This window comes from Centruroides vittatus, unplaced genomic scaffold, assembly GCF_030686945.1.
Source record: "Centruroides vittatus isolate TY-2023 unplaced genomic scaffold, ASM3068694v2 scaffold_1431, whole genome shotgun sequence".
Taxonomy (NCBI): domain Eukaryota; kingdom Metazoa; phylum Arthropoda; class Arachnida; order Scorpiones; family Buthidae; genus Centruroides; species Centruroides vittatus.
Genome location: NW_027122678.1, coordinates 1,190,391 through 1,218,179, shown reverse-complemented (window position 1 = coordinate 1,218,179; position 27,789 = coordinate 1,190,391). Strand labels below are relative to the sequence as shown.

Genomic DNA, 27,789 nt, shown 5'->3' with positions numbered 1-27,789 from the left:
TTATTTATTTATTTATTTGTTTAATAAATGTAAGGAAATTTTAAGATCCTTGTTGTGACTATCTTCTTCAAGAGATGTATTTTTTAACCATGGCTTCAGGCTATTTGTACTCTCTCAAAATACATCTCTTACATAAATGACACAAATAAAACTTATAATTACAATATATAAAATGTAAAAACTTGATAAAGTTTTATATTATTGTAAATATTTATATATGAGAAAATTACTTTACGTTTATATTAGTTATGGATCTCCAAGAGTTTTAATTAAATTTTTAGTTTTAAAAAAAAATATTTAAAATTAAAACTAAGAATTTATACCAAATATTCATACGAAATGGAATTTTAAAAAATATTGACATTTTAATGAAAATTTTTATGGTCCATCGAATCGAGAACGACTCTGGGACTTCATGGACAAAAGATCTCCACTTACACCTGCCTAGTTCATAGAGTTTTCTTGTGATGTCCTTAATGTCATTGATGTACTGTCTTTGTGGCCTTTCTCATCTCCTGGATCCTTCTACCTTATCCAGTCTTTTCTAAGCCATTGTTATCTCGCATCATGCCCAAGGTTTCAGATTTGCCATTAAAACTTCATGAGAGAAATTAAGGCATTAATCCATTAAGGCTTCAAGAGAGCAATCTGGTTTAATTTGATTCAAAAACGGAATGATTTTATAAAATTAAAAGTATTTTAAAAGTTTTACAAAGTAATAAGAGAAATTTTGCAATCTGTCACTAAATTTTGACTAATCACAATTACGCTATAAGAGCAAACGTAGATGACAAGATCACACATCTTATATACGGTATATTGTTTATTTTTCGGTATACTTTATAACGCTTTTTTTGTGTTTTTTACCTGGGCTCTCTTTGGATTTCGCGAGAAAAAGGCCACTTTTTACTGTTTTTACAGATTTCATATTCTTTAAAAAGCAATACAGCCTTTTTGAAGTATGAAGTAAATTAATAGATAAAATGCAAAAAATACGTACATTCTATATTAAAGATGAGGAATCTGCGGATTTTCAGGTCAAATACTCCTTTATACCTTCTAGTATGGTCTGATAAAAACATAAAACAAGAGTTTAATTGTGTAGCCATGAATTTTGAGTTATGAAAATATGTTTTCTGTTCTTTCTTCAACAAAAACATCTATCTGAGTACAGTTTATATATAGTTTTAGTTTATGCGTACTGAATTTATGTATTTATACGAAGCGCTATACAACATGCAGAGATATGAGATCCCTCAGATGTGTGATGTGAATTTCCAATTTCAAAATACTCCTCTTCTCTGGTCCTATCCTCATTTACATTAACCCAACTTAAAAACTACACATTTGTAATAATAATTTGCTTAAACATTTCTAAAGTTAAGCCAAAATCACTGAACACTGGTAGCTGATTGCAACGGACTGTGGAGTTTTTAGGCTTTTTTTTCACGTGTCTAACAGATAAATAGGGTCCAGTTTTCCCGGAAGGCATTGTTGAGTTGTCTTGATTCATCATTCCTATGCTATTTTATTTTATTCTAAAATTTAATGAAACTTTTGAAATTATTGTGAATGATACACATAAACCAATTATTATTGAAAATCTTGTTTACATTTTCTACTTCCTACTATATCATTAATGTTAAAATTGTACAATTACTTGCAGTATCCACGAATAATCACCAAAATAAAGATGTGTTTAAGATAATTTTGAAAAATATAAAATGAGATATTTGTAGTAAAGTATTTTAATTTATCACAGAATTTGTTTTTTTTAAATATATTAACAATTTAAAATCGACAAAATTAGTGTGACATCGTCACAATGTAATCATATTTTATAATTTAAACTGTTTTCCATATGTGCTTTCGATTTTAATAGTGTCTTGCCCCTGTACATCATAATTTTCTTGATAACATTCGATTTATCTCTCTAACTTTATTCTGGTGAAAATTTTGAATTGAAATCACATGACTTCCGGTCCAGACTGGAAATTCGTATACAGTTAATCGAGGTCTTCATATCTGGTCTCGATTTTCATTTATTTAAATCCGTTCTCGAGATTAACGAATGACAGACAGACAACAGTAGAAATACAATTTGAAAATTGCAGCTCAATAATAACAAATAAAAAAAAAGATATATTTAAGTGAAGATAATATAAAACTATAGAAGAATTTTTAATAACCATTCGAATCAATAATGAAATATAATTGAAATTAATTAATATATAGAGTGTCCCATAAATCTAGAACCATAAGAGTTATGTTGATCCTTGTTTACTCTGTTACAAGTAGAAGGTAGCACTGAGGAAAGGGGAACAAACTGAAATTATTTTGCTAGAGTCGCCTGCAAGAGAGAAGTTGGAGAAGAGTTTAACAGACTGCATCCAGTCAGTTGTATGTAATTGGCGAGAAGTCTGGATGCTGCTTGTTAATTTAAGCTTTTTGGCAACTTTACGTTGACTTCAAGTCCCCACCGTCAATATAATTTTAATTCGTTCTTTCTTATTTAGTGCCATGCTTTATTTGTAACAGAATATACAGAGCTCAATAGTTTCAGACTTATAAGACACCCTATATATTAATTGATTTTACATTAATTAATATACATCATAGAATTTTCCCTTATATAATCGAATAATAGGTTAATTCGAGTAAAAAGTAATCGATTATTCGATTATTCTGGAATGATTCACTCACGTTTTTGTTGGCGTGCTTCAACCTTAATATAAAGAAAATATCGTCCATAAAGTTACAAAAATTCTTTAATATATAATCGAAATTTCTTCTTAAAAATTTAATTTTTTGAGAGGAATCACACACACACATTTATTTATTTATCAGATTTCTGCTACTCTCCCTAGCGTGCTTTTTACTAACATGCCATTGAATACATTATATAATTTATGTATATTGTATCTAATATTATGTATGCGAATTGAAATTGATCTAATAATACACATGGAATCAGACTTTTCCGCTTCAATTACTTCACTGTTGTTGATTATCACATTATGCAAATCCACTATGAGGCCAGACATTGTGAATAAAGGATATGAAACAAAAGTCTGATCCGAATTACGACGAAAAGAACACGAAGCTACCGGTACAAATTTAATTTAAACACGAAGTGTTGCTTATATATGAGAATCTTTTATTATTTCTGTTAGAAAAGTTATTTCTGAGGAATTTCTGTAGATTTCTGTACTGAGACATCTCTCATAATAAATTTTATAGCGATTATATTATGAGGAATCTCTCGGTACAGAAATATACAAAAGGAATACAGTGATACTTCCATTAACGGACACTCCCGAATATCCGACATCTCTACTTAACGGACATTTTTACAATTCCCAGACCCTTCAAACACGACGTCATAATATTTACTTCTAAATAGCGAACTAACTTCTCGGTCCTGACGATGTCCGCTATTGTTACACAGTACTTTCGTACTGTGTAACAATAGATTTATCTCACTCGTTATTTTTTCTTGCAAGATCTATCCATTTACAAATTATACTTTACAAGTCTCTCCAAGTTTTATTTTGTGGTGTTCTGAGATGTGTTTTACGTATTTGTATTTGTGTTTTCTGTAAAACCCTCAGTAATATTTAAGCATTTGAATCAACTATCAAATTTCTAAATTCAGTATAATTTCTATTAAATCCCCAATTCAATTTATAGTAAATTATGAATTTTAGAGATGTTGGTAATGCTTCTATACATCGAATTCGGAGGAGTCAAAGAACAGGATCGAGATAAAGCTTAAATGTCACAGTCCTCTCTGATATTAAACTAAGACGAGTTGTTATATCATATTTATAAAAAATCTGCATAACTCGGTGGGATTTTGTGTTTGTAAGCATGAATTAATTTAATTTTGTGAGCTTAAATTTTACCAGAGCTTGCTTGGAGCTTTTCGGATGGATTTTTAACTTTTAGAGAGGAAAACTCACCCCCAAGTGCACTAGGTGTTTCCAATAAAATGCATACTTATAGATATATGTGTTCGCATATGAGGTTTATACAATTAATAGAAAATAAAATTTATCTCTTAATGTTTATCTGTAACGTTATTTCATTCCCATTCATATTCATCCTGCAGTGGACTGAGAACAATCCACTGCATGACGCTGTCGCCAAGGGTGTTCCTTCCATTCCTGTCCTCCTCCTTTGCTAGATAAACAGTCTTCTTCTATGCTAGCTCATTGCAAATCTTTCATCCTCCTATTATTTATATTGTCATTTCCTGTATCTAGTCAAGGTTCTTTCCAAGCAGTTGATTATTGCTCTTTCTACGTTAGGATCGATCCATTGTTACTTCTGGTATTTTATTTTATTCTTATTTTACGTATGACATTACTGGGCTGCAATTTTAAAAAATTGCAGCTCTATAAATTCTCACCGACAACCTTCTGTCTGTCCTCAAGTTAGATAGATGACCCGCATGACTCTATTGTTATCAGGAAAAGTATAATATACAGGGGCAAGACTACTAAAATTGAGAGCATATTACCAGTGTTTATAACAAATTCCACTCAATAATTGCTGATAAAATTAACTTTTAATATGAAAAAAAACATAACTATGATGCTACGTGAACACAGGAATGTTTCATCGAGTGGTCTGTGTTTTGTGTGTACTTTAACAATTAGTAAAAGTGTCTTTAATTGTGCGATTTAAATGATTTAAATTTTATGTTTTTACGAGATTTAAGTGAAAATGCAATATAAGAATTATATAATAAAATGAAATATATTTTTAAAAATAAAATATCATAACAGATGGCGCCACACGTAGTTTTAAATGTTACCGAGAAAGTCATGCAACTCTTTGCTAGATTTTTATGCATATGAATTTCATTTATACGCCTAGTCATGCTAATGTATTAATTTAACGAAATTATTAACAGATGTTAAAGGTTTTTTTTAATACCTTATATTTTTATCAATATCTACCGGTATATAAAGAGTCAAACCTTTAAACAACGGCCACTAACGTAAGCATAATAAAATGTCCTCCGTTAAGAGGTGGCCGTTATTAAAAGGTTCGGTAGTATAAAGTTACTAAAACAGGAAGAAATATATTGTGTAAAAACTATTGTATTTTATCATTTATAAAATTTGAAAACAATTGAGATTTTATTCGAAATTAAAATTAAAATACGAACAAAAAATGAATTTAATTTTATAATAAACTATTTTAAAATTTATTTCCAATCATTTAAAAAAGTGTTTAATTTTAAACCCAATTAGAAAATTTTATTTAAATGATTAATTATATTTAAGCAAAAATAAAAAAATTTAGAATTTATAAATGAACTGCATAAAAATTAAACAGGAAAAATAATTAATGTAAATAATTTAAAAAATTAATAAAAAAATTAAAAAGAAAACAAACATTTATCAAAATAAAATTTAAAAGTTAATTGCTACTTAAAGTAATTGATAAAAAAATATATCGATTTTGTCATTATATTTTTCCTAAAGCGACGTACATTATTAACTAATAGGCTATAAAATTTAATTGACATTAGTTACACTTAGATAATGTAATAGCTTAGAAAATCTAGAATGATTTTCTCTAATTAATAGTAAAATTGTTTTCTAACTAATGCCCTGTAACAATGTTTTAATTAAAAATAAAAGACAAGAATACAAAAGAATTGAAGACTTATTTTTGATATTTCATACACTCTACAGTACATATTATGATTAAGTATCTAAAAAGTCCAGCAACGAGTTGCTTAACTTTCCCGGAAACATTTAAAAAAAACTAAACTACACGTAGCTCCATCTGTTATAATATTTTACTTTATAAATTTTTTTATATAATTAATTGTTATAAAATGGCAAAAAGGTTAATTTTCAGGATGGGAATGAGTTTTATAAAAAAGAATTGTAAATGCTGATTACTAGTTAAACCTTTATTAGGTCCGACCCCATTCGAGATAGGACAAACAATCCTCTGTATCTCCCAACTCCCTCCATCTTTAACCACTAAAATTTAATGGCATCAATGCCCCTAATACTTAAACGTCCCTGCAAAATTTCAGAAATTTTCAACAAATAATACGAGAGTTATTAAGCTTTGAAGTGGGTGGACGAAATCGTACCTCGTAACTAAAAATTATCTCATAATCTTAAGTTACAAGGAATAGAATTCAAACTTGTAAAAGTGCCACAATGGCGAGTTTTGTTACTAGTTATGTTATGGAAATGTCTTCTGCGTGTCCTGAAACGTCCACCACTGTCATGTATGTGGCGCAAGGTAGGGCTCATTAGAGACAATTTTGCAGCCAAAAAGAATACTGAGGTAAACAGGCAAACTGCACATGGGTTTATATAATCCCCAGTAATTTATGAGTACCCTATTATGTTTATGTAAGTCTTTACACAAGTGTTCAGTAATTTTATCCATTCGGCTGTTGGTGGGCAGCGCACACAACCAAAAGTTGTTACGTTAATCCATAAATTCTTATAAAAATTCAAATTATAATAATATAAAATAAAGATATTGATTTTTAAAAATGAAGATAAATACAGATACTTGAAGACACTCGAATCTCCTTCATGGATACACATTCATTTTCAATATATAACATGCTGACAGAGTAGAAAATATATGTGCAATTCTATTGTTTTTTATATAAATTCGACTGTTTATCACTCTTTCCATTTCCAACTCTTTTAAAATTTTAGAATTTTTTTTTTTTAAATTCATTTTATTTCGTTCGCTTAGATGCTTGATGATAAAGCACAAACTTTTTAAAGAATGACATTTTATGGTTGATTAGTGAAGTTCTTTTAAATTTTTCCGTTATTTTTTTTTATAGATTTTATAAAATAATAAATATTTCCAATAATGAATGATAGTCAGAAGTGGATGGAATTGAATTGAATTGATGGAACAAGGCGATTGCTTGAACGATCTGCCATGGGGGTGCCTCTCAGGACTTCATAATAGGATACTGGAACCAATTTAAGTGTTAGATATGTGAAGGATCCGGGATACTTTTCGAAAGGAATACTTTCGAAGATATGTGAAGGATCCGGGATACTTTTCCATAGGGAATTAACACTATTTAGGTGTTAGACACGTGAAGGACTTGGAAAATTTCCACGTGGTCAGCCCATTAGTCAGGTGCGAACCAACGACCAACTACCAGTGTTCAATGGTTTTATCCTACTCGGCCACTGATGTGGTCGGTTAGAAGTAATTTTTTTTTATCGGTGAAATTCTTTTGTTTTAAAAGTTAATTTTTAATTTTATTTTATTTAAGATTTTATAAGGGAAAGAGCATCAGTGAAAGATAAAGGACAAGATCATCATAAACTACAACGAAAACGACCTAATTTCTAAATTGCTGATGAGGATGATAAGGAAGTCTTTTTAAAATTGTTTTTTCATTATTTTATAAATTATGTACTTTTAATTATTATTAACGTTGCTTATTCAAGGTGATATATTTCTTTACGATGTCATAATGAAACATAAATCATCACAATTGAGAATTTTAAAATGTCTCAATTTGTAATTTATTTTTTATACAGTCAATGATGAATTTACTGAAAGTATGTGAAGAAATGTAAAGAATTTTCATTTTGCATTAAAATTCTTCACGAATTCATCTGTCAACATTAATGACATATGGTATGACGAATTCTAGATGTTGTTTCGAATAGTCTTTTCTCTTTGAAAGACCTTATTATATGCATAAAATGTAAATATATAAATTCAAAAACCAGAAAATCTTAATTTGAGTTATTTATATTATTAAGAATTATATAAAATCAAGTCTAAATTTTTAGAAAAATAAATAAAATTAAAGCTAGTTTATTTTTAAATAAATATTACGCTAAAAGTACCGTTTAGGTGGTTAAAATCATACATTTAACAGTAATATAAGTGCAAATATTTATATTTTATTCAAAATATTTAAATACGTGTCGACGAGGCTATAAACTATATATTAATAAATAATTTAATTCAATCACTTCAGAGTAAACTCGAGATTTGTTTAGAGCAGACCTTTGAGGAAACTTTAAAACATTTTCGTACATAATCAGGGATTTAAAGGAGAAGAGATTAATTTATAGGATCTAAAATAACAATGTCTTGAAAATTTTCTAACAATTTAGGATGAAATATATTTTAAAAAATTGAATATTAAATACAAATTTGATGTCTTCACAAATTCTTTACAGTCATAGGAACACAATCAACACGAGCAGAGTCGACCTTTCTTTTGAGGATCTTCCCGGCTTACGAATAAGTAAATTGATTAAAAGTCCTTCTGGTATCGAATTCTTGTAAAAATATTTTTTGAACAATTTCTATTCGTACATATTCTAAGCAGGGAAGAGGCTTAAAAGAAAGGTCGACTCTGCTCATGTTCATTGTGCTCCTATGGTTGTATGAAAACATCAAATTTTTATTTGTATTTAGAATTCAATTTTTTTAAATAATAAGTCCTGTGTACCTACAGCACATCATTCGTGATATAGGTGCGCAGTGACTTTCTGTCTGTGTATTCTATTCTGCATCTTCTCTCTTGCACCCAGCATCACGCATCAAAGATCATATTGACAGAAACTGCCACAAACTGCTGGAGAGTTAGAAGGGTTCATGAATTCCACACAAGAGCAGGTTATAAATATAAAAGGTTAAAAGAAGCATATTTTAAAAGACACTTGTAAGAAATGCGACACCTTGCATCATGCCCACTGGTAATGCATTTGTTTAGACTTTCACTTCTTAAAAATTCTTTAACGAATTCTAGAAACAATCGTAAAAGTTTGAGAAGTTCTATAAATTATTTAACAAAAATATACATTTATAATTTAAACTTTACATTTTAAATTTATAATTTTCATAATAATAATAATATATTAAATACGTGTAAATTCATAAAAGTTATCATCATTAAACTAGAATGATTCTACAACTTTAAAATATTCAGATCATATACTTAACTTTTAATATTGTTAAATATTTAATTTAGACTACGAGCTCTGTTAGGTAAGAAAGGCCCTAGCTATTTACTCATTTTTGAGGCCTTAATGCATTAAAAAACAAAAAAAAAATGCATTTTAGAAATTGTAATTATATTTTTTTAAAAAAATAAAAAAGCTGGACAAACTAAACAACCATAAATTAATTTGTGAATTCACAAATAAATAAAACTTTTAAGTGTAAATTGAACAGTGAGAACAGAACATTTACAGCTTAAGACAATTATTGTCAGAGGCTTCGTTGGGACTGCGATTGGCACAGAGCCACTCTAAACCCTCTAAGCGTGGGGGCGCCACGCTTAATTAATGCTTGTCCTGGACATTTTAAAAAGGCCTTACATTTATTTTTTGCACTAAATCCTACAAAATATGAAGCTAGTTCTGATTGTTGTCTCGTATCGAGGATTCGAATCAATACCAAATTAAGAAAATCCGGGTCTAGAGTACGAGATTTTCTTTATTCGGCAACGAATGCAGGTAATCAATACTTTATAATTAATGTTTTCGATGCCAATGAATCTGGTGGCAGAACCAAAAATAAACACGCTGATCCTCTTGTAATAGGACATACTTTACACAATCATTTGCATACGGAAAAGATGAAAATGAACACTCCTTAGAAAATTATCAGTAAAAGAGATTTATTTTCTTTTAAACTTTTATATCAAAATGCCGAAAAATAGGATGAAAAAATATAAGATAGAAGGAAAAAATTTGGAATTGAGATGAAACGGAAGAGAGGATAGCGCATTAAACACTGTAATTTAAAAATGTATAATTTTAAAAATCAAATCCATCATATTTTATAAAGTTTACTTTTTATTTTCATCAATCAAACAAACCAATATTTTAAAGTAAAATTACTATTATTTTATTTGAAATAAATCTTTCTATCATAATGACGTTCGATATTATTTGCTTCTCAAGTTTATACTATAACTCCATATTCAAATATAAATACAGGGTGGCCATAATCGAAGTTCCACTATTCAGAATCTTCTGCAGCTGTAACCAATAAGTGGATTGACACCAAAATTTGTACGTAGACTATGCAGAGGATTAAGAAAAGGATTTTGCAAAAAAAAGTGGATAAAATCACTAAATACTGGTCGTGGATTCGCGCCTCGCTAACGGACTGGCCACACTTTTCCGTGTTTACATCAGGTTTTCAACACTTAAATAGGGACCTGTTTCCCATAGAAAGATCTGCAAAGCATATCCACCATGACAGATCGAACATGTGTCAAGTTGCCAGTTTGGTTTTGTTCATATACGGCAACGTGGGATATTTGTCGTGAGAAAATGTTTCCTGGAGGTCTTTTATAGAAAACTGGCCCCTATTTAGGTGTTACAAACGGGAAGAAAACCGGAAAACTCCATATGGCTAGCACGTTGGGGCGGCTCGAACCCATGACCAGCTACTAGTGTTTTGTAATTTTATCCACTCGGCTACTGGTGGGCTTCATACTATTCAATATGATCCCGATTTACTAGTACTTGATGTATGAATATTCGATATAACGGGATGTTTTTTGAAAAATATCCCCCATACACTGAAATTCTAAGCACCGACCTGTTAATGAAAGAATTTTATTTTGTTAAATGATATATTTTCTACTCTTAAATGAGGAGAAAAAATATAAAGTTTATTTTATACAATTTGATATTCGTTAATTCAAATTTTGTGTGATTAATAAACAGAAATTAAAAAAGTTTAGTTATATTGATAAAATCATCTTATTTTTGAAAATTTCTATATTTATTTATAAATTAATAATAACAATTTAATAAATTTTAGATATGATTAAGAGTTTTTAAAATTTATTTAAAAGTTATTTTATGAGATTCTTTTAATAATTATAATGCCGAAAATGACGAAAACTTTCGTTAAGCAAAAGGTGGTCTTTCGTGTATTGTGCGAACTGAAGTCCAGAAACTTGGCTTGCACCAAGGTTTTTTCACATACGAATCCGATTTCTTCATGATAAAATAATCTTTGAAAACCTAATTAAAATTTCAATTATTTGAAATTATTTATCTATATTAAAAAGAAATAGTTATTCAAGAAAAGTTTTGATGTACAAGATGGCGCAAAAGTCGTTTTACCATTGTTATGTCTAATTTTCTGGTGATGGAATTAAGCAACGCAACACAGCGGAGGTGCCTCCCAGGAAGACTTTTATGGCAATTTAAATGTCAGACAAAAAATTCGGCAAATTCCACGTAGGTGAGGGGCTAACCCACAACTAACTACCACTGTTCAGTGATTTTATCTACTCGGCGATTATTAGGCTACAAATTTGTCCTATTCATTGCTTATAAACTTTACAAAAACTGTTTAACACGAGATCCTTCTTGTTTGATATTACAATTACAACGCTCTATCAACATACAAATTTCTGAGTTACTTCTGATAAACAAGGTTAACTAACTTTTTGGCCATCCCTTATACGGAATAAAGTCTTACCTTTGAGAACTGTTGTTTTCTTCTTTGAGACTCGAATGCATTGGTGTATGTTGTAATCCAATGTTCGTGAGAAGATTCCGTTAGAGTATTTTGTAATTTATTATAATATTTCGAAACTTCTCGTTTTATCTAAAAATATAAGAATATTTTTATTATCAAATACTAAAGAATTGTGATAATATGAAATAAATTATAATAAAATTTCAAATTTAAGTATATACTGTTGTTTCTCAACCTTATTGAATTGGTGGCACAACCCTTTTGGTGGCAATCTGAGAGACCAGTGTCTCATCAAAGAATATGCAAATAATTTTAAAAAGTAGACAAATTTATTATTTCTAAAGGATTTTTTGAAATTTTATAACATATCTACGAGGAGTTCGTGAAAAACTAGTGTATTGCAACACACCTATTGATAACCACTACTATGTACAGTTCAATGGAGTGCACTAATAGAATCTACGTCATACATTCAAGTACTGTTTGTTCTTTCTCGTTTGTAAACAGAATAAAAGCTCTTAATAAATTGCAATTTATTAACTTAATACTTGAATTAAATTGATTTACAAAGATAAAAAGTTTTATCTAAAACACATAAATATAAAATGTAATACTATTTTTTAAAATGCAGCAATATTATAGGCTCGAACTCGTGACCAAGTATCAGTGTTCAATGATTTCAGTTCAAAAATTTTCTCCAGAATGGAGCTAGATTGATAGCAGGCATGACTCCATTATTAACGGGAAAAGTATGATGTACAGGAGTAAGGTATCAGGAGCTAAAATCGAGGGCAATGTGACGATGTCACAATAAATAATTGAGCGTTTCATTGGTGATCCTCTCCGTACACGATTTTTAAATATATAGTTTGTGTCCCGAGGAATAACCTTGAATAAAGGAGCAAGTATAATTTTACTAATTATTATTAAGTTAATAAAATTCTTAAACACTTATTAATTTTAACATTTATATTGTTTTCAATCAACAAGTATTAAAGAATATTGCATGGATTATGTGAGATTTCGTCTTCCAATTAATGAAATATTTAAAGTAATAATTAAATATTTGAAGTTATATGCTAATCCGAGTCTAATATTCCATCCGAGAAGAGGGTGAACAAAAAGGTCAACGGGGGAAAGGATGAGAAAGTGGGAAAACCCGCACACATCCTTTTTCTTCCGATTTATTGGCAGATAAAACTCCGATCAAATATGATAACAAACTGCCAAACAAACGAATGAGGTAAGACGAATCATAATAACGGATAGAAAATATCTATAAATCATCTATACATCCTATTCTTGACAGCCCGTATCCGCAAAACACGGACCTAATTTCGAACTTAGAACATATTACATCATAATGATCTCAGACAGTTCTCACGCGAGACGCGTATAAAAAGAGGTCTCATTCCATCATTCGGGCGGTCATTCCCCAGGAGACCATTATTCATTCATTCATTAATTATATATTTATTAACGTAAATTAACAACTTACATAGCCTGGCACTGCAATGCACAACCAGGCACAAAATACAAGAAATAATAAGATGAGATTACATTTATAAGTAGTGAAATCAATAGCTACATGGTAATACAAGGCAATACAAGAAGTAAAAAAAAAGTAAAATAAGATATGTACAGTATATAGGCCTACAACTAAAGGAAGGCGGTTACATAAAAGGCAACAGTAAGTATAAATGCATAACAGTACCAGCATATAATAATAAATTACAATAAAAACAAATAATAAACGTGGAATAACAGACAAGGTACAGCCAAAGAGATTTACAATAATTGATTGGAGTAACCCAAAAGTACTTGTCTACTAATTTAAGGAATAACTTGTAGGTGTCGTTGTCGTGAGTAAGCTCCTCTCAATTACATGGCCAAAACTTGTTTTTGCTTCTGATGAAGATTTCGAGTTGTGTCCTTTCGTGCTCAGTAATGGGGCAATTATAGATATAGTGCAGACTGCCGTCAGGAACACCACTGATAGGGCAAAGGATATTGCTGCTGCGAGAGAAGCACGGGCTGTGTAGGTAAGCATTCAATTTACCATGATCGATAATGAACGAACATTATGGTGGTTAAGCTTCATCCATTTCTTAATGAGCAGATCATGTAAATTTGGAAAGAACTGTTTGGTATAGAGTTGTTGTTGTCCCAGTCAGCCTGCCAGTTATTAACAAGGTCTTTCCTCAGCATGTATTTAAGAACTTTGGCAGGGATTTTGGTGTACTCGATGGGAAGAAAGTGGTTATTGGCTACATCCTTGGCCAGAGAGTCAGCTCTCTGGCCAAGGATTGTTTTGCCAACAGTGCCATTATGGGAACGAATTCAGTTAATATAGTATGTATTCCTGGGGTTAGTAAGGCATATGTGAATCTGAGAGGCAATGGGATGAAGAGTTCTCTGCCTTTTGACCAAAGACAATGCTGAGGCACAGTCAGTGGCAATAAGAATGTTGTTGCTTGTGAAGGAAGACTCACACCATTGAATGGCCTTTAAGATGGCAAAAAGCTCAACCTGAAACGTTGAGCAGTTTGGGCCGAGCCGAAATTGCTCAAAGTGGATCTCATCATTGTCTTGATAAACCACAAAGTCGCTGCCGACATTCCTGTCACATTTCGAGCCATCAGTGTAGATAGTGGTGTGACAGTCTTCAGGGTAACCTTCGTTATAATGAATTGTGGTGTAGGGGCTTGCAAAATGCTTAAAAAAAACTATCCTCTCTAGATCACTGGGGGAAATGATGTACGTTTGAAGATCAATGGCATTGCTGCCCCATTTTAGATGCCAGAACTTTTGGTAGGAAACAATAGTTTTGTCAATGGGGTGCCTGAGAGCAATAACTTGTAAGCTGGTGTTTGATGTGGTGTGGAAGGGTTTTGTGCTTAGAAGAAGGATTCTACATTGGGCTGAAATCAACTTGCGCCTGGGATGGACCTTGCGCACAACGTCCCCTCAGCTGTTACAGCAGTACGTGATGATTGGGAGAAAATTGCGTTGTAAATGATGTCCATTGCTTCGGCATTAAGCCCCCAAGTATTCCTTGCAACCCTGGCGAAAGCCTGAAAGATAAGGCCAGTTCTCTGAGAGATGTATTTAACGTGCTGATCCCAGGAGAGATTGTGATCCAAGATGACCTTAATGCATACATTGCTCATGCGTAGTGTAGGGACGCAGGCATACAGATTGCTACAGCCAGGCGAGCTGAAAGAGACAGTACAAGGCGGACATCTCCACCCAAGGCTCCAGCCTCGACACATTTAGGAGTTAACATCCCCATAGAAGAAGTCTTCTGTCTCGCCAAATGATCTACATAGAACCCGCCACCGAAATCGAAAGCTGCGTCTTTCTCTGAGGTATTTAATGTCTTGGTAAACATTTGTAAGCTCTCTCTCAGTTTATTAGTTATAAGTAATATAACGCGTAACTGCCCCTATGTATTTAACCTCTTTATGTTTATATTAAAATTTGTTGTTTTGTTAATCTGTCGACCTGTCATTACTCAGAGCCTATCGACTTACTCGTCACACTATCCACTCGATTTTTGCCCTCCTAGCCATTCATTGACGACCGTGAATGGGCTTCGCCATCAGGTAGCCAATAAGAGGGGTTTAGAGTTCCCTTTTGTACCCCCAGTTTTCACAATTACATTCAGAACAGTAGCCTTTTCTACATAATATTGCCGAGTGGATAAAAACCACTCAACATTAATAGTTGGTCGTGGGTTCGCCCCTCGCCAACAGGTTGACAGGGTTTCCTTCACGTTTTGCAATACATAAGCAGGGACCAGTTTCCCATAGAAAGACCTCCCGGGAGGCATTCATTCCTCTTGGCAGATCGCCCACGAGTCGCAATGCCGTATACCAGAAATTCCCAATCTTGTGCGCGCGGCGTGGCAAAGTGCTAAACTAATAATAAAAAAATTAAATCTTAAAGATAAAGAAAATAAAAAGTTACTTTAGTTTTTAAAATATTGCTAGATGTAGTGAGAAATTTGCTAAATTGGCTACACTTGAGCTACACTTGATTGTTGTCTAATCCATCACACCTGTTATAATCATGCTTCCAACGGTGTCTCTATTGAATTATTGGTATGGTATTAGTTGTCATCGCTTGTTGTTGTTGTTGTAAACTCGTACTGTTGTAATCACATGCTATCGTTGTGTCGAGATTTTTTTTGTATATAAACATTTTACCCCAAAATGAGTAATCCAAGTAAAAAACAACGAATCTATCATTTTAACAAAGATTAGGAAGAAGACTACTTTGTTATCGAAAGTAAGGAAAAATGTATTTGCTTAATATGCAACAGTGTTGTGTCAGTGGCAAAAAAGACCCAACGTCGAACGTCATTACAAAACCAATCACAAATCTTTTGAGGTTAGTTATCCGCCTAAATCCGAGTTAAGAGAAAGAAAATATAATCAACTAAAATCGGGATTATCTACCCAGCAAGGATTTTTTACCAGCCATACAAATAAAAATATAAATTCTACTATTGCTTCCTTTAAAATTTCTCATTTGTTGGAAAAACGAAAGAAAAACTTCTTCTTCTTCTTCTTCCTCAGCTTTTCCCACTCTATGTAGGGTCGCTGTTTCTGATGAGTCGCCTCCACTGCTCCCTGTCTTGGGCTGCCTCCACATTCAGATGCCTCCCTCTCAAGTCCTCCGCCACAAGATCCATCCACCGTCTCCGCGGTCGTCCCCGCCTCCTCCTCCCCCTCACTGACATCTGCATAACCCTTCTTCCCACATACTCTTCTTCTCTTCGTACCACATGACCAAACCACTTCAACCTTGCCTCCTGTATCTTTGCTTCTATGTTCGTAACTTTCACAGTCCCCCTCACACATTCATTTCGAATGTGATCCCTTCTCGTAACCCCACACATCCAGCGGAGCATCCTCATCTCCGCCACCTCCATCCTTTTGACATGGGTTTTCCTCAAGCTCACAGTCTCAATAGCATACAGCATAGCTGGTCTCACCACCACCCGATAAACTTTCCCTTTCAACCTAAGCGGCACCCTCTTATCACATAACACACCTGACATATCCCTCCAATTCCTCCAGCCAGCCTGAATCCTGCCTGTCACCTCCTTATCCACACCTCCATCCTCCGCCACAGTTGACCCCAGGTACTTAAAGGTATTGACTCTGCGAAATACGTCTCCCCTCAACTCCAGATCCCTCTCCCGGGCACCATCCACCTCCCCACTACACATATACACTGTTTTACTCCTACTCACCCTCAAGCCCCTCCCTTCCAACGTGCCCAACCACCTTTCCAATTTAACCCTCAGCTCCTCTTTAGTCTCGGCGCACAGAACGATATCATCTGCATACAACATGGTCCAAGGCGCCTCTTCTCTGACCCCGTCCGTGATCACCTCCATCAGCATGTTAAACAAGAAGGGGCTCAGTGCTGACCCCTGATGTAAACCAACTCCCACCTTGAAGCACCGGGACACTCCAACACAGCTCCTAACCTTTGTGGCCACATCCCTATACAGTTCCTGTATCAATCTAACATACTTTTCAGGAACTAGCTTTTCCCTTAGACACCTCCAGAGTTCTTGTCTAGGCACCGTATCATAAGCTTTCTCCAGGTCAATGAATGCCATATGCAGCTGGGTTTGCTTCTCCCAATATTTTTCCAACATTTGCCGAAGGGCAAAAATGGCATCGACTGTTGACCGTCCTGGCATGAATCCAAACTGCTCTCCTGCAATGGTCACCTCTGCTCTCAACCTTCCGTCTAAAACCCTTTCCAAAATCTTCATCGTGTGGGACATCAACTTTATTCCTCTATAGTTTTTACACTCTTGAACATCCCCTTTTCCTTTGTAGATAGGTACAAGTATACTTTCTCTCCATTCGTTAGGTATTTCCTCCTGCTCAAAGACTTTTTTGAATAGGTCCCATAGCAGGTCAATGCCCTTCCTCCCCAATGACTTCCACACCTCTACAGGAATTCCATCCGGGCCCTCCGCTTTACCGTTCTTCATCCTCTTTAGGGCCCTTTCCACTTCTTCTCTGGTTACCATCTGTACCATGCCCATGTTTTGGCTTCCTTCCTCTCTGTTCTTTGTTTCATTCTCTGTATTCAAAAGTCCCTCAAAGTATGCCCTCCATCCTTCTCGTATATCGTTCTCCCTTCGAAGGACCGTCCCCGTTGTGTCCTTGATCTGCCTTACATGCGAGATGTCCTTCGTTGCCCTATTCCTGATTTTGGCTAAACGATATATTTTCTTCTGTCCTTCCCTTGTATCCAACTCCTCGTATAAATTCGCATATGCTCCTGCCTTTGCCTGTGCCACTACTCTCTTAGCTTCACGCTTTGCCGTTTTATACGCAAATCTATCTTCCTCAGTACGTGACCTGTCCCACTTCCGTTTTGCCTCCTTCTTTACCTGAACAACTTGTTGCACATTTTCATTCCACCACCAACCTTCCTTTTGCACCCTAATCTTTCCAGATGTTACACCAAGCACCTCCTCCGCACAGTTCCTGATAGCCTGGGCATTATATGCCCACCAGTCCTGCACCCCCTCCCATTCTTGCGAGATTTGTAGCAGCACCCTCTCCACATACTCCGCCCTCGCCCTCTCCTCCCTCAAACGAAACCACTTGATTTTCTTCATCTGTGTATTTCCACTTTTCCTATACATTCTTAACTTCATGTCTATGCACATCAACCGATGTTGCGCCGATACCTGATCTGTTGGTATAACCTTACAGTTTATCACCGTCGCAAGGTGCTCTCGTCTAGTAAGGATATAGTCAATCTGCGAACTATGAGGCCCACTGTTGAAAGTTATCAGATGACTTTCCTGCTTGGTGAAAAACGAATTCACAATCCCCAGATCAAAAGCCACAGCAAAACCCAATATACTCTCCCCCTCCTTGTTGGGTTCCCCAACCCCATGGCCTCCATGGATCCTTTCATAGCCCATGTTCCGCCCCCCTATGTGCCCATTGAAGTCGCCTCCCACAATTACTCTCTCCCCTCCTTCCAGTGTCCTCATTTCTTCATCCAATTCACTCCAAAAACATTCTTTCTCCTCTGTTGCACATCCTACCTGGGGTGCGTACACACTAAACACCACAAGTAGATCATCTCCAAAACTCAGTTTCATTCGCATCATCCTATCACCTCTCCTGTACACCTCTAGTACCTCGCTCCTCCACTTGCCAGCCACCACTATTCCAACCCCATTTCTTCCATTCCTGTTTGCACTGCTATAAAACAATTTACATCCATCTCCAAGTTCCTTCGCCTTGTCTCCCCTCCACCTCGTTTCTTGCACGCACAGTACATCAATCCTCCTTCTCCGCATCATATCCACCACCTCCATTCCTCTTCCCGTCATACTTCCCACATTCAGTGTTCCCACTCTCAACACCTTTTCCTCATGTAGGGCTTGCTTCTTTAACCTCATCCGCCACTGGTGAGGTAGCCCTTGCCCACTTTTCGCAGTTTTAGGGCGATCTAGCTGCGCGTCGCCTACAGGGTACGCCCTAGTTCTCCTTCTATCACAGTTTCTGAGACTCATCATGTAGTTTTGGCAAGATGTTTTACGGCCGGATGCCCTTCCTGACGCCAACCCTCCTCCTTTATCCGGGCTTGGGACCGGCAACAGCCATTTTCAGGGCTGCGTAAAAGACAATAAATATTCGATAAAATCGATTAATTTCACTTCGAACGATTCACTTCGAACGAATTTCAACGATTTTCAACTAATTTCAACTAAAAACGAAAAAAAAACTCCATTTCGTTATTTGAAGGATTTTCTAATAAGCGAGAAATCGTTTCAGCAATACAAGATTTGCCGTTATCAAACAAGTACAAGAAGAATCAAGGCGATTTCAACAGATTTATAAAGTCATTTGAGAAATAATTTGGAAGAATGTGAGTATTTCTCATTACAATTAAACAAGTCAACAGATATATCAGATACAGCGCAATTGGTAGTAATGATAAGAATGGTATTCAGTGGTTTTAGTGTGAAAGAAGAACTATTAAAGTTACTATCAATGCAAGAGCGAACAACGGTTGAAAATATTTATATCTTTAAAAATTACTCAACAGAAATTAATACGCCTTTGCGCAAGTTATCAGCAATAACCACCGATGATGCACCAGCAACGGTGGACCGCAATAATGAATTCATTTCCCAATGCAATAAAGATGAATACTTTCCGAACTTTATGAATTATCACAGCATCATACATCAAGAATCATTATGCCAAAATATTATCCTTTGAACTTATTATGAATGCTGTTATTAAAATAATTAACAAAACTTGAGGAGCAAATCCTTTATCACACAAATAAAGGACATAATATTTAATTTTTTTTTTGTTTTTTAATTGGAAAACTTAAATTTACTTACTTTATCGTACGTTCCAGGTAGTTGAAATACCGACACGTGATATTTCTTCATGGCTTCTAATTGGGCTTTCGGAACTGGAATCAGCGGAAGTGGAGCCAAAAGTCTAAACATGGTGTGTTGCACCCAGTCATTTGGTTTTATTCTTCGACTTGGTTTTGCTTTATCTAAAATTATTAATTAATTTGTTTATAATAATAATTTTAAATACTGTATATATTTAATTTTTCTGTTAGATCGGGTGATGGCAATTACCATACTCCTATTCAACGTAATGTAGATAAATATTTAGCAGTTCACACGCAAGCAAATTTGGTAAAATGACATTTCAAAACACGTGGGAAACACTTTTGTAAGATTAAAATTAATACCGAAACTTACCTATGGCACTTTAAAGTTTTACATCATAATTTGTGTAACATTTTGTTATAAGGACTCTTAATAAGTGTAGTTTATTAATGACATGCTGCAAACTTGGCTGCATTAAAGGACATGTTAAATGTAAGAAGCACTACAGAGAATTAACCACCGTTACACTCGAACACATTGTTCATTGCCTTCAAGTTTTACGCTTTTAGAACGAAGATCTTCGTACATATATAGCATAAGTATCGTAAACAAATAAAGTATTTGTTATTTGCAGCGCAAAAAGTGCTAAAGTGGAGATTTTTGGTACTAATTTTTGTTAAGGAAATGTCTTCTGTGTCTTGAAATGCCACCATATCAAATTTATTTGGATTTAGATTTGGATTTCTAATATCCCTTCAATAGGGTACTATCCTTTGGTATTTTTATTGTTTGAGGTACTTCAATTTAGAGGAAAACAAATGATGGCACTAAGTCAAAGTGCGGTTGTACACTAATAATTACTCTCGTCGTTGCATTTTCATTACAAAATTACTTTTATATTGATTAATTACATTTTAGATGTAAATTATTTTAAAGTTGAACGCTTCTTTACCTTTGTAGGTACTATTAACAATTTTATCAATTAAATTGCATGTGTCTTCTGCATCAGAATCTCTTCTCACAACAGCCTGGGATAAAACGTAGGATAATTTATAAATTAGTTTAATTAATATAATCTAATTTAATTAAATTATAAAAATATTGTAATATAATGTTAAAGCATAAAATATAACTCTTTGTAGGTACTGTACATCATGGATATAATACAGGTTTTTTTTTCCTATAGAAACTAGTTAAGTAACGCTGTATCAGCGTGTAGTCAGAACGAAGCTGCTCGCACCTTTATTTTCTAGATTATGAGGGAAAAAAGAAACAAAGAATCATTCGTTCTCAACAATATATTTGATTTCTATTGGATCATTTAAAGGTACAAATATAAGGTCAGAATAAGCCATTAATTAATTGCTATGCCAACGTTTCATGAAATTCTGTCTATCACTACAAGCCTTGGACTTACAGATTGACTCGTAGCGATCTTTATTGTAACTCTTTAAAAATACTGAGTCAGTTATTTTTTCACTCGACTCAATGTAACATAGGTAAGACCGATAGCTGTCTCTTTTTTCCCTATATCTATTTTGATTTTTGGAAGAGTTAATCCCTGTGATTTATGTATAGTCATCGAGTATGCTAAGATAAGGGGAAACTGTCTACGAGATTGCAATATACTGCCATCGTTCATAGAGCGTGTTATGGGAATTATTGGAAGCCAATAGATTACCATAGATGAATTCCACTAAAATAAACAGAGGAAGAGCTGGAGGGCAAGCATTAGCAGCATATATAATGTAGCGCATAGTTCCTAGTAAACCATTGACGAGACATCCTTGCACCCATAAGTTGACTCTCAGCATGATTCTGGCATTAACTGAGAGATTCAAATACTTGGAGAGACCAAGAGCTGAGTCATCTTTGGACGAAGGCGGGCAATATCTGGAGTGTTTTCAGATGCTATATAAGCAACAGGGTACCCAGTTGACTGCAAGTAGTCTTCGTTGCTTTGTTTAACTCGCTCGTTTGTTGGATATAGCCGTTTGGAACTGATCAAGTTCATCTCTGGATAAATAGGCTCGATTTCTTGTCGTCAGAATGTTCAGATCTGTATCAGAGAAATCACCCGAAGCTAGATGTTGTAAGACATCTGTGAAGGAACTATCTGCGCTATTTTGTCTATGAGAATTACTAAGTTCAATGAACTTCTCAAAAGAATCAAATGCGAATGTAATGTAATGTCCCAACAAGGTAGGGACCTTGTTGGGACATTACATTGTAAAAAACACTCGAGGAGAGAGGAGTATCTTTAACAGGAGGAAGCTGACGAAAATCACCAAACAAATAGATAAAGAATCCACCAAACGGCTCATCTTTCTCGGGGTTTATCTCCCTCAATCTTCTCTCGATCATGTAAAGCATTCTTGCACCAATCATTGACATTTCATCGATGATGATGAATTTGAGCGACTTCATCTCAATCTGGAATCTCTGTGCAGCTTCTCCATTTAGAGATCGAAATTTCGTACTAACGATAGGAAGACGAAGGAGAGAATGGATCGTAAAGCCATCAATATTGATCACTGCTGCTCCATGTTATAGAATAATAAGTTAAAAAAAGCTTTTTTAAACTTATTATTCTATAAAGATTCTTTATATTTGTTGTGTATCTAGTTAGCGATAACATTTACCTTTCAAAATTACCGTTTTAATGCTTTTCATATTTTCCGACCACTAGATGACGCTTCTACACGTGCGTGCAGGAAGCGACTAACACTTGACTTCCTGCATTCCTTGTCAACATTATAACTCTAGAACGAGTTGTCCGATCTTGATAAAAGTTTCTAGGACGACTCATCATCACTGAAATATGAACTGATTAAAATTTCAACTCTCAAAAATCATCCATACCGAAGAAAAACGCGATCTTCGTTTTGAACCCTATCTCCAGTTCTACAAAAATGGGTGATTTTTGAAAGTTGAAATTTTAATCAGTTTATCTTTGAATTATGATGAGTCGTCTTAGAAAATTTCATCAAGATCGGACAACTCGTTCTAGAGTTATTTTGTTGACAAGAAATGCATGAAGTCAAGTATTAGTCGTCAGCTTCGTTCCGACAATCACTTCGTTCCGACAATTAATCAATAACCCATATTGAATAATTTTAGTGTCAACGGATAAATGTTTCACCCTCTTGCAATAAAATCAGATTTAAAACTTTTCAAACAGATGTTGGGAAGAATATTATGTTCTACAAACAACGAAGCTGTTCGAAAGGATCTATATTTACTTCTTTTCGTCGTTTATAACTTTCTTCTTCTTTAATGCAAATGGGACTTGGTATATTTCCTAAAAATTCATCTCTCTTGATTGCTTCCCTTCTTTTCCTTTGTAAATAAACCAGAGGAGGTTCAGAGGGCACGGGTGGTATATCACTGTATGCAGATAGAATCTTCTTTTTCCATTTAGCTATTTCTTCTATCATTTCCAATTCTCTTTTGCGCGCTAATCTAGGAGGCAATCCTGTAAAAAATAACATCAACATCCCTTATATATTTTATTTTTCAATGTTTTTTTTTATTTTTATTCTACAAATTTTGAATTCCTTGCCTTGCATTCTTTGACAAATAAGAAACTGATGAAGAGGGTGAGAATTATATTTTGTTTTTAATCTGTGATATATCGGATCGATAGGATACTCTGGAAACATGGCTAAAGAGGTAATAGTATAAAATAATAATTGCCTCTTTGTAAAAGTTTCGTGCATTTGGTTTTTACGTAGTTCTGCATCTGTAATTGCCATCGAAACGTTAAGAATTTCCTTATTTAATCAGCGTATAATAAAAATCATAGAATTTTTAATATTCTAGATCAGTGGTTCTTAACCTGGGGTGCGTGCACCCTCAGGGGTGCGAGAGAGCATTTCCAGGGCGCGAGAAAAATTTCAAAACTTAAAAAAAAAAAAGAGGATAATGCGCGTATGGTAATGGAATTTGAAAAACTAGACTTAGAACAGTTCTGGTGTAAACAGTTAGAAGCTTATCCACAACTGGCAAAAGCAGCACTAGAAACACTTTTACCATTTGCCACCATCTACCATTGTGAAATGGGATTTTCAGCACTTTTGCACATCAAAACAAAAGCCAGAAATTGCTTAAATGCATTTGATGACTTACGCGTGGCTTTTTCAAAAAAAGAGCCTTGTTTTAATAGAATTATTATGAATAAACAATAACAACCTAGCCATTAAAACTTAAATATTGTTTTTTATGTTATATAGTAATATATATTGTAAATAAACATGGCATTTGTTTATGCAATAAATGTCTTTTCTTAAATAAAAAATATACACACATTTTTTAGGGGGGATGCAAGAGCTTATTTTCAGATTCAACGGGGTGCTGACCACTAAAAAGGTTAAGAACCACTGTTCTAGATAATGTTTTCTAATATTTTTGAATTGATCATCAAATTTTTCACATAGCCCACCAGTGGCGAGTAGATAACACCACTGAACACTGGTGGCATGTTCGTGTCTCATTAATGGGCTAGCTATGTGAAGTATTCAGTCGTCCTTTGCGTGTCTAACAACTAAATAGGGTCACAGCGGCGCGTTATAAATTCATGGAGCCCCAGGAAAATTTGAATCAGGAGGCCCCATGTACAGTGTTGACAAACATTTTTATTCGGGGAATTTTTTGGAAATTCCCTGATATCTTCGTTCGTTTTTTAATGCGACCTCTGCGCTGTGCCAATGCACCATGCACCTGCGCCACACCAGCAATCTAGGTTCCCCAGAAATGGCCCAAATTTAAATTTCGATCTTAGTACAGTAATAAGTTTATAAAAAATTGGTTTGGGAGGTAATTGCTTTTTTTTGCCTATAGGATAATGCGCCATTTTAGGGTCAGTTTCTCACAGAAAACTCTTCCGGGGAATCTTCCTTGACAAACCGCTCACATGTTGCGTTGCCCTAACTCCTCAGTTTCCAGTTCTTCTGCACATAGAAAGATCACATAGTATGCAGAAGTAAAGATGTTTTCTGCGTTATCATTCCACTAACACTAAGCATTTTAATCGTGGTGTTTATGACTTCAACCAGGTTCACATGAGGCTATCGAGCGATGAGACAGGGCAGGCCCTGTCTCTCATCGCTCGATAGCCTTATATATCCAGACTAATCTATCTGTTATCATTTTTAAATCGATCCTCAAGAGCAGCAAGTCGATTTTTGTTTCCACGTCCCTCGGGTCATCCATTAGAAGAGGATCAGAATTTATCGGTTGGGAAACATTGTTTTCTGATCTATACAATTTACTTACCATTCTTTAACCTTTGTAAATAATCGTTAGTATTACAAAGAGCAAATAGCAAGTGATAAAAATCGATTCTTTTATATTCTTCATGAAATTTTTTAATAACTGATTCAACTTCTTCCAAAGTAAGAGCAATATCCAGATTCTTCAACATTCCAAATATTTGTATAGCCAACACGTTTTTTGTTACTGCTAAGAATTTGAACAGAGCAAAAAATACTTTCAACTGAAAATATACACAATAGAAACTGTTTTAAGATACCGTAATTTAATAATTTTTACTTGGAATAGTCCAAAAGTCAGGCAACCAACTCGCATTTTTAAGAACAGCTGAAGCCGATTTAAAACAGCTGTACTATACATTACCTTGTAATAAATGTATCTTGGTTAACCGACTTTTAAGCTATTTTGTATACTATAACAAAAGGAGATTTTATAATTTTGAAAGAATGTTTTTTATAACCGGATACATAAATACTGATATACCTTACAGATGCATCTGAACAGGCACGCCTGTCTGGTATACCTGAACATGTGGATGAAAGAACATGACAGTCCTGTTAACTCTACGTTCAGGTATACTGGACAGGCGAACCTACGGTACGTGTGCATTCCGCTTAAGAATATGAACATTTTAACTTAATGAGGTATTGCTAAATTTATTCAATCACGATACCTGATATCTGCTTAATTTAATAAACCATTTTGGATTAATTTCATTTTCTAGAGCTTCTCGTATAAATCTGTCTGCCGCACCTCCTCTTAAAGAAGTGTTCATTCCTTAAAAATATACCAGAACTTTGATTATTATTGAGTGTTTCAATAAATCAATTACGATTCAAAGATCCAAATTAAGATATAATTTGACAGTTTTTAAAATTATATAAAGTAACACCAATTAAAAAATACCTTTATGAACTTTCGGTGGAAAAATCATAGGTATATAATCAGAAGGATTAAGGCTTTCTTTCGAGTTACTAGTTTTTGAACTACTAAACCAAGACTGCTTCTCCTTTGATTCGTTTGTGGAAGAAATTTTAGGCAATTTTACATCTAAAATTTTACTAGAACCTGTTGTCGTCAAATATTCTTCAGCTGAAGAATATCCTTCGAAATAATTTTGTTCTGAATCGAATGCTGAATAAAACTCGGTATGCTCTTCGTCTTCACTGTAATCTGTTCAATAACCATTAAATTATTAGTACTTTCAGTTTAATGAGATGAACTAGGATAATTTCAAAATATGCTCAAAGAATACCTTGAGATCTTTCTTTTGCATATTCTTGTATATTCAAATATAACTCATCTACATCTTTAAAAGTTTCGAGATCTTTGTCCGGAATAGAATCCAAAGCAGTTGCTCTTTGTTTTTCCAAGATTTCTTCAGAATGTAGATTTTTCTAAGATTTAAAAATAGTTTCTTTACTAGAAATAATTTTTGGATATTTTTCATATTTTTACTCTGCATTAAAATGCTAATTTCCCAGGTAAAAAATAAATTATTTGCATTGTAACTTACATATTTAATCGCGGCATTTGGCATCGAACTTGCAATCAACACTAAGTACAGTGGCGCGGTAAGCTTCATGGGTCCAGGCGAATTTAAATCAAGAAGCCCCATGTACAGTGTTGACTTTAAACGTTTTAATTCTGGAGGTTTCACTTCACAAGAGGACTTTAATTCACAAGAGGTTTCTCTTCTGGGCAATTTTGGGGGAATTCCCCCCAAAATTGCCCAGAAGAGAAACCTCTTGTGGATTAAGTTCCACACTCCGCCTGACTACACCGGCAATCGAGGGTCCCCAAATATGGCATCAAATTTAAATTTCGTTATCCTTACTACAGTAATGAGTTTATAAAAGTTTGGTTTGGGTACTCTGTTGGGAACCTCAGGCAATTGGGCCTTTTTGCCAATAGGATAAAGCACCACCGACTAAGTAATGAATGGCCTATCAATGGAGAAGCGGTTCCGTTCCCTAAACACTGGGAGTTCGGTGGTGGGTTCATGCCTCGCCAGGACGAGCTGGCCGCATGGAGTTTTCCGAGTTTTCTCCACGTCTATAATCTGAATAGGGGCCAGTTATCCTTAAAAAGTCCTCCCGGAAGGCATCCCCCTGGACAGATCGCCCAAATGTTGCGTTGCCATAAACTAAGTAATGAATATTGAATTGAGCATTTACAATCAATACTAATTGATTGCAAATGTTGAATGATGATGCATGTGGGCACTAAGATGGCCTTTTTATCAAGTTCATTACGGGTTCGGCCAGGCCCACAATCAGGGCAACGGAATGGTGAGGGAGGGAGGGCCCGACATATTTGGATTTCTTAAAGTTTTTAACCCATCTGAATTCAATTCCTGGTTCCCAGGAACGGTAGGGTGCCACCTCAACCTCTCGGTCATCCGGCCGTCAAAGCAGGAAGTAAGTTCAAAATAATTTTACAACATTTAAAAGAATTATTTTTAATTTTTAATATTCTTTAATTAATTTAATTATAATTAAGTACGATTTAAATTTAAAAATATACCTGGTATTTGTTTTTTTCCATGATTATCAAAATAAAATTTATGTGATTACTTTTAATCAAATTAACAATACTACAGACAGAATAAACATGAA

The 27,789-nt window shown here is 34.3% G+C and overlaps 1 protein-coding gene across 2 annotated transcripts; it reads right to left on the bottom strand.

Annotated features, from left to right (window-relative positions):
- Positions 1-10,890: 10,890 nt before the first annotated feature.
- On the bottom strand, positions 10,891-27,789 carry LOC136986994 (uncharacterized). 2 transcript variants are annotated; one of them, XM_067284626.1, is made up of 11 exons: positions 27,698-27,789; positions 26,427-26,568; positions 26,078-26,344; positions 25,845-25,948; positions 25,175-25,394; positions 23,463-23,642; positions 23,143-23,375; positions 20,853-20,928; positions 19,895-20,058; positions 11,488-11,616; positions 10,891-11,024 (listed from the first exon to the last, which is right to left on the bottom strand). In XM_067284626.1, the coding sequence occupies exons 1-11, from the start codon at positions 27,716-27,718 to the stop codon at positions 10,908-10,910; spliced, it is 1,653 nt and encodes a 550-aa protein (XP_067140727.1). In that variant the 5' UTR covers positions 27,719-27,789; the 3' UTR covers positions 10,891-10,907. The 2 variants fall into 2 exon arrangements, with proteins under 2 accessions (XP_067140727.1, XP_067140728.1); XM_067284627.1 differs by lacking the exon at positions 11,488-11,616.

Coding starts and splice junctions, on each gene's coding strand:
- LOC136986994 (XM_067284626.1), bottom strand. CDS start 27,718: ATGGAAAAAAACAAATACCAG. Junction 25,395..25,844: donor TTAAATTAAGCAGATATCAG/GTATCGTGATTG, acceptor GTATATTTTCAG/TTGAAAGTATTTTTTGCTCT. Junction 20,929..23,142: donor GTTATAAACGACGAAAAGAA/GTAAATATAGAT, acceptor GTTTTATCCCAG/GCTGTTGTGAGAAGAGATTC.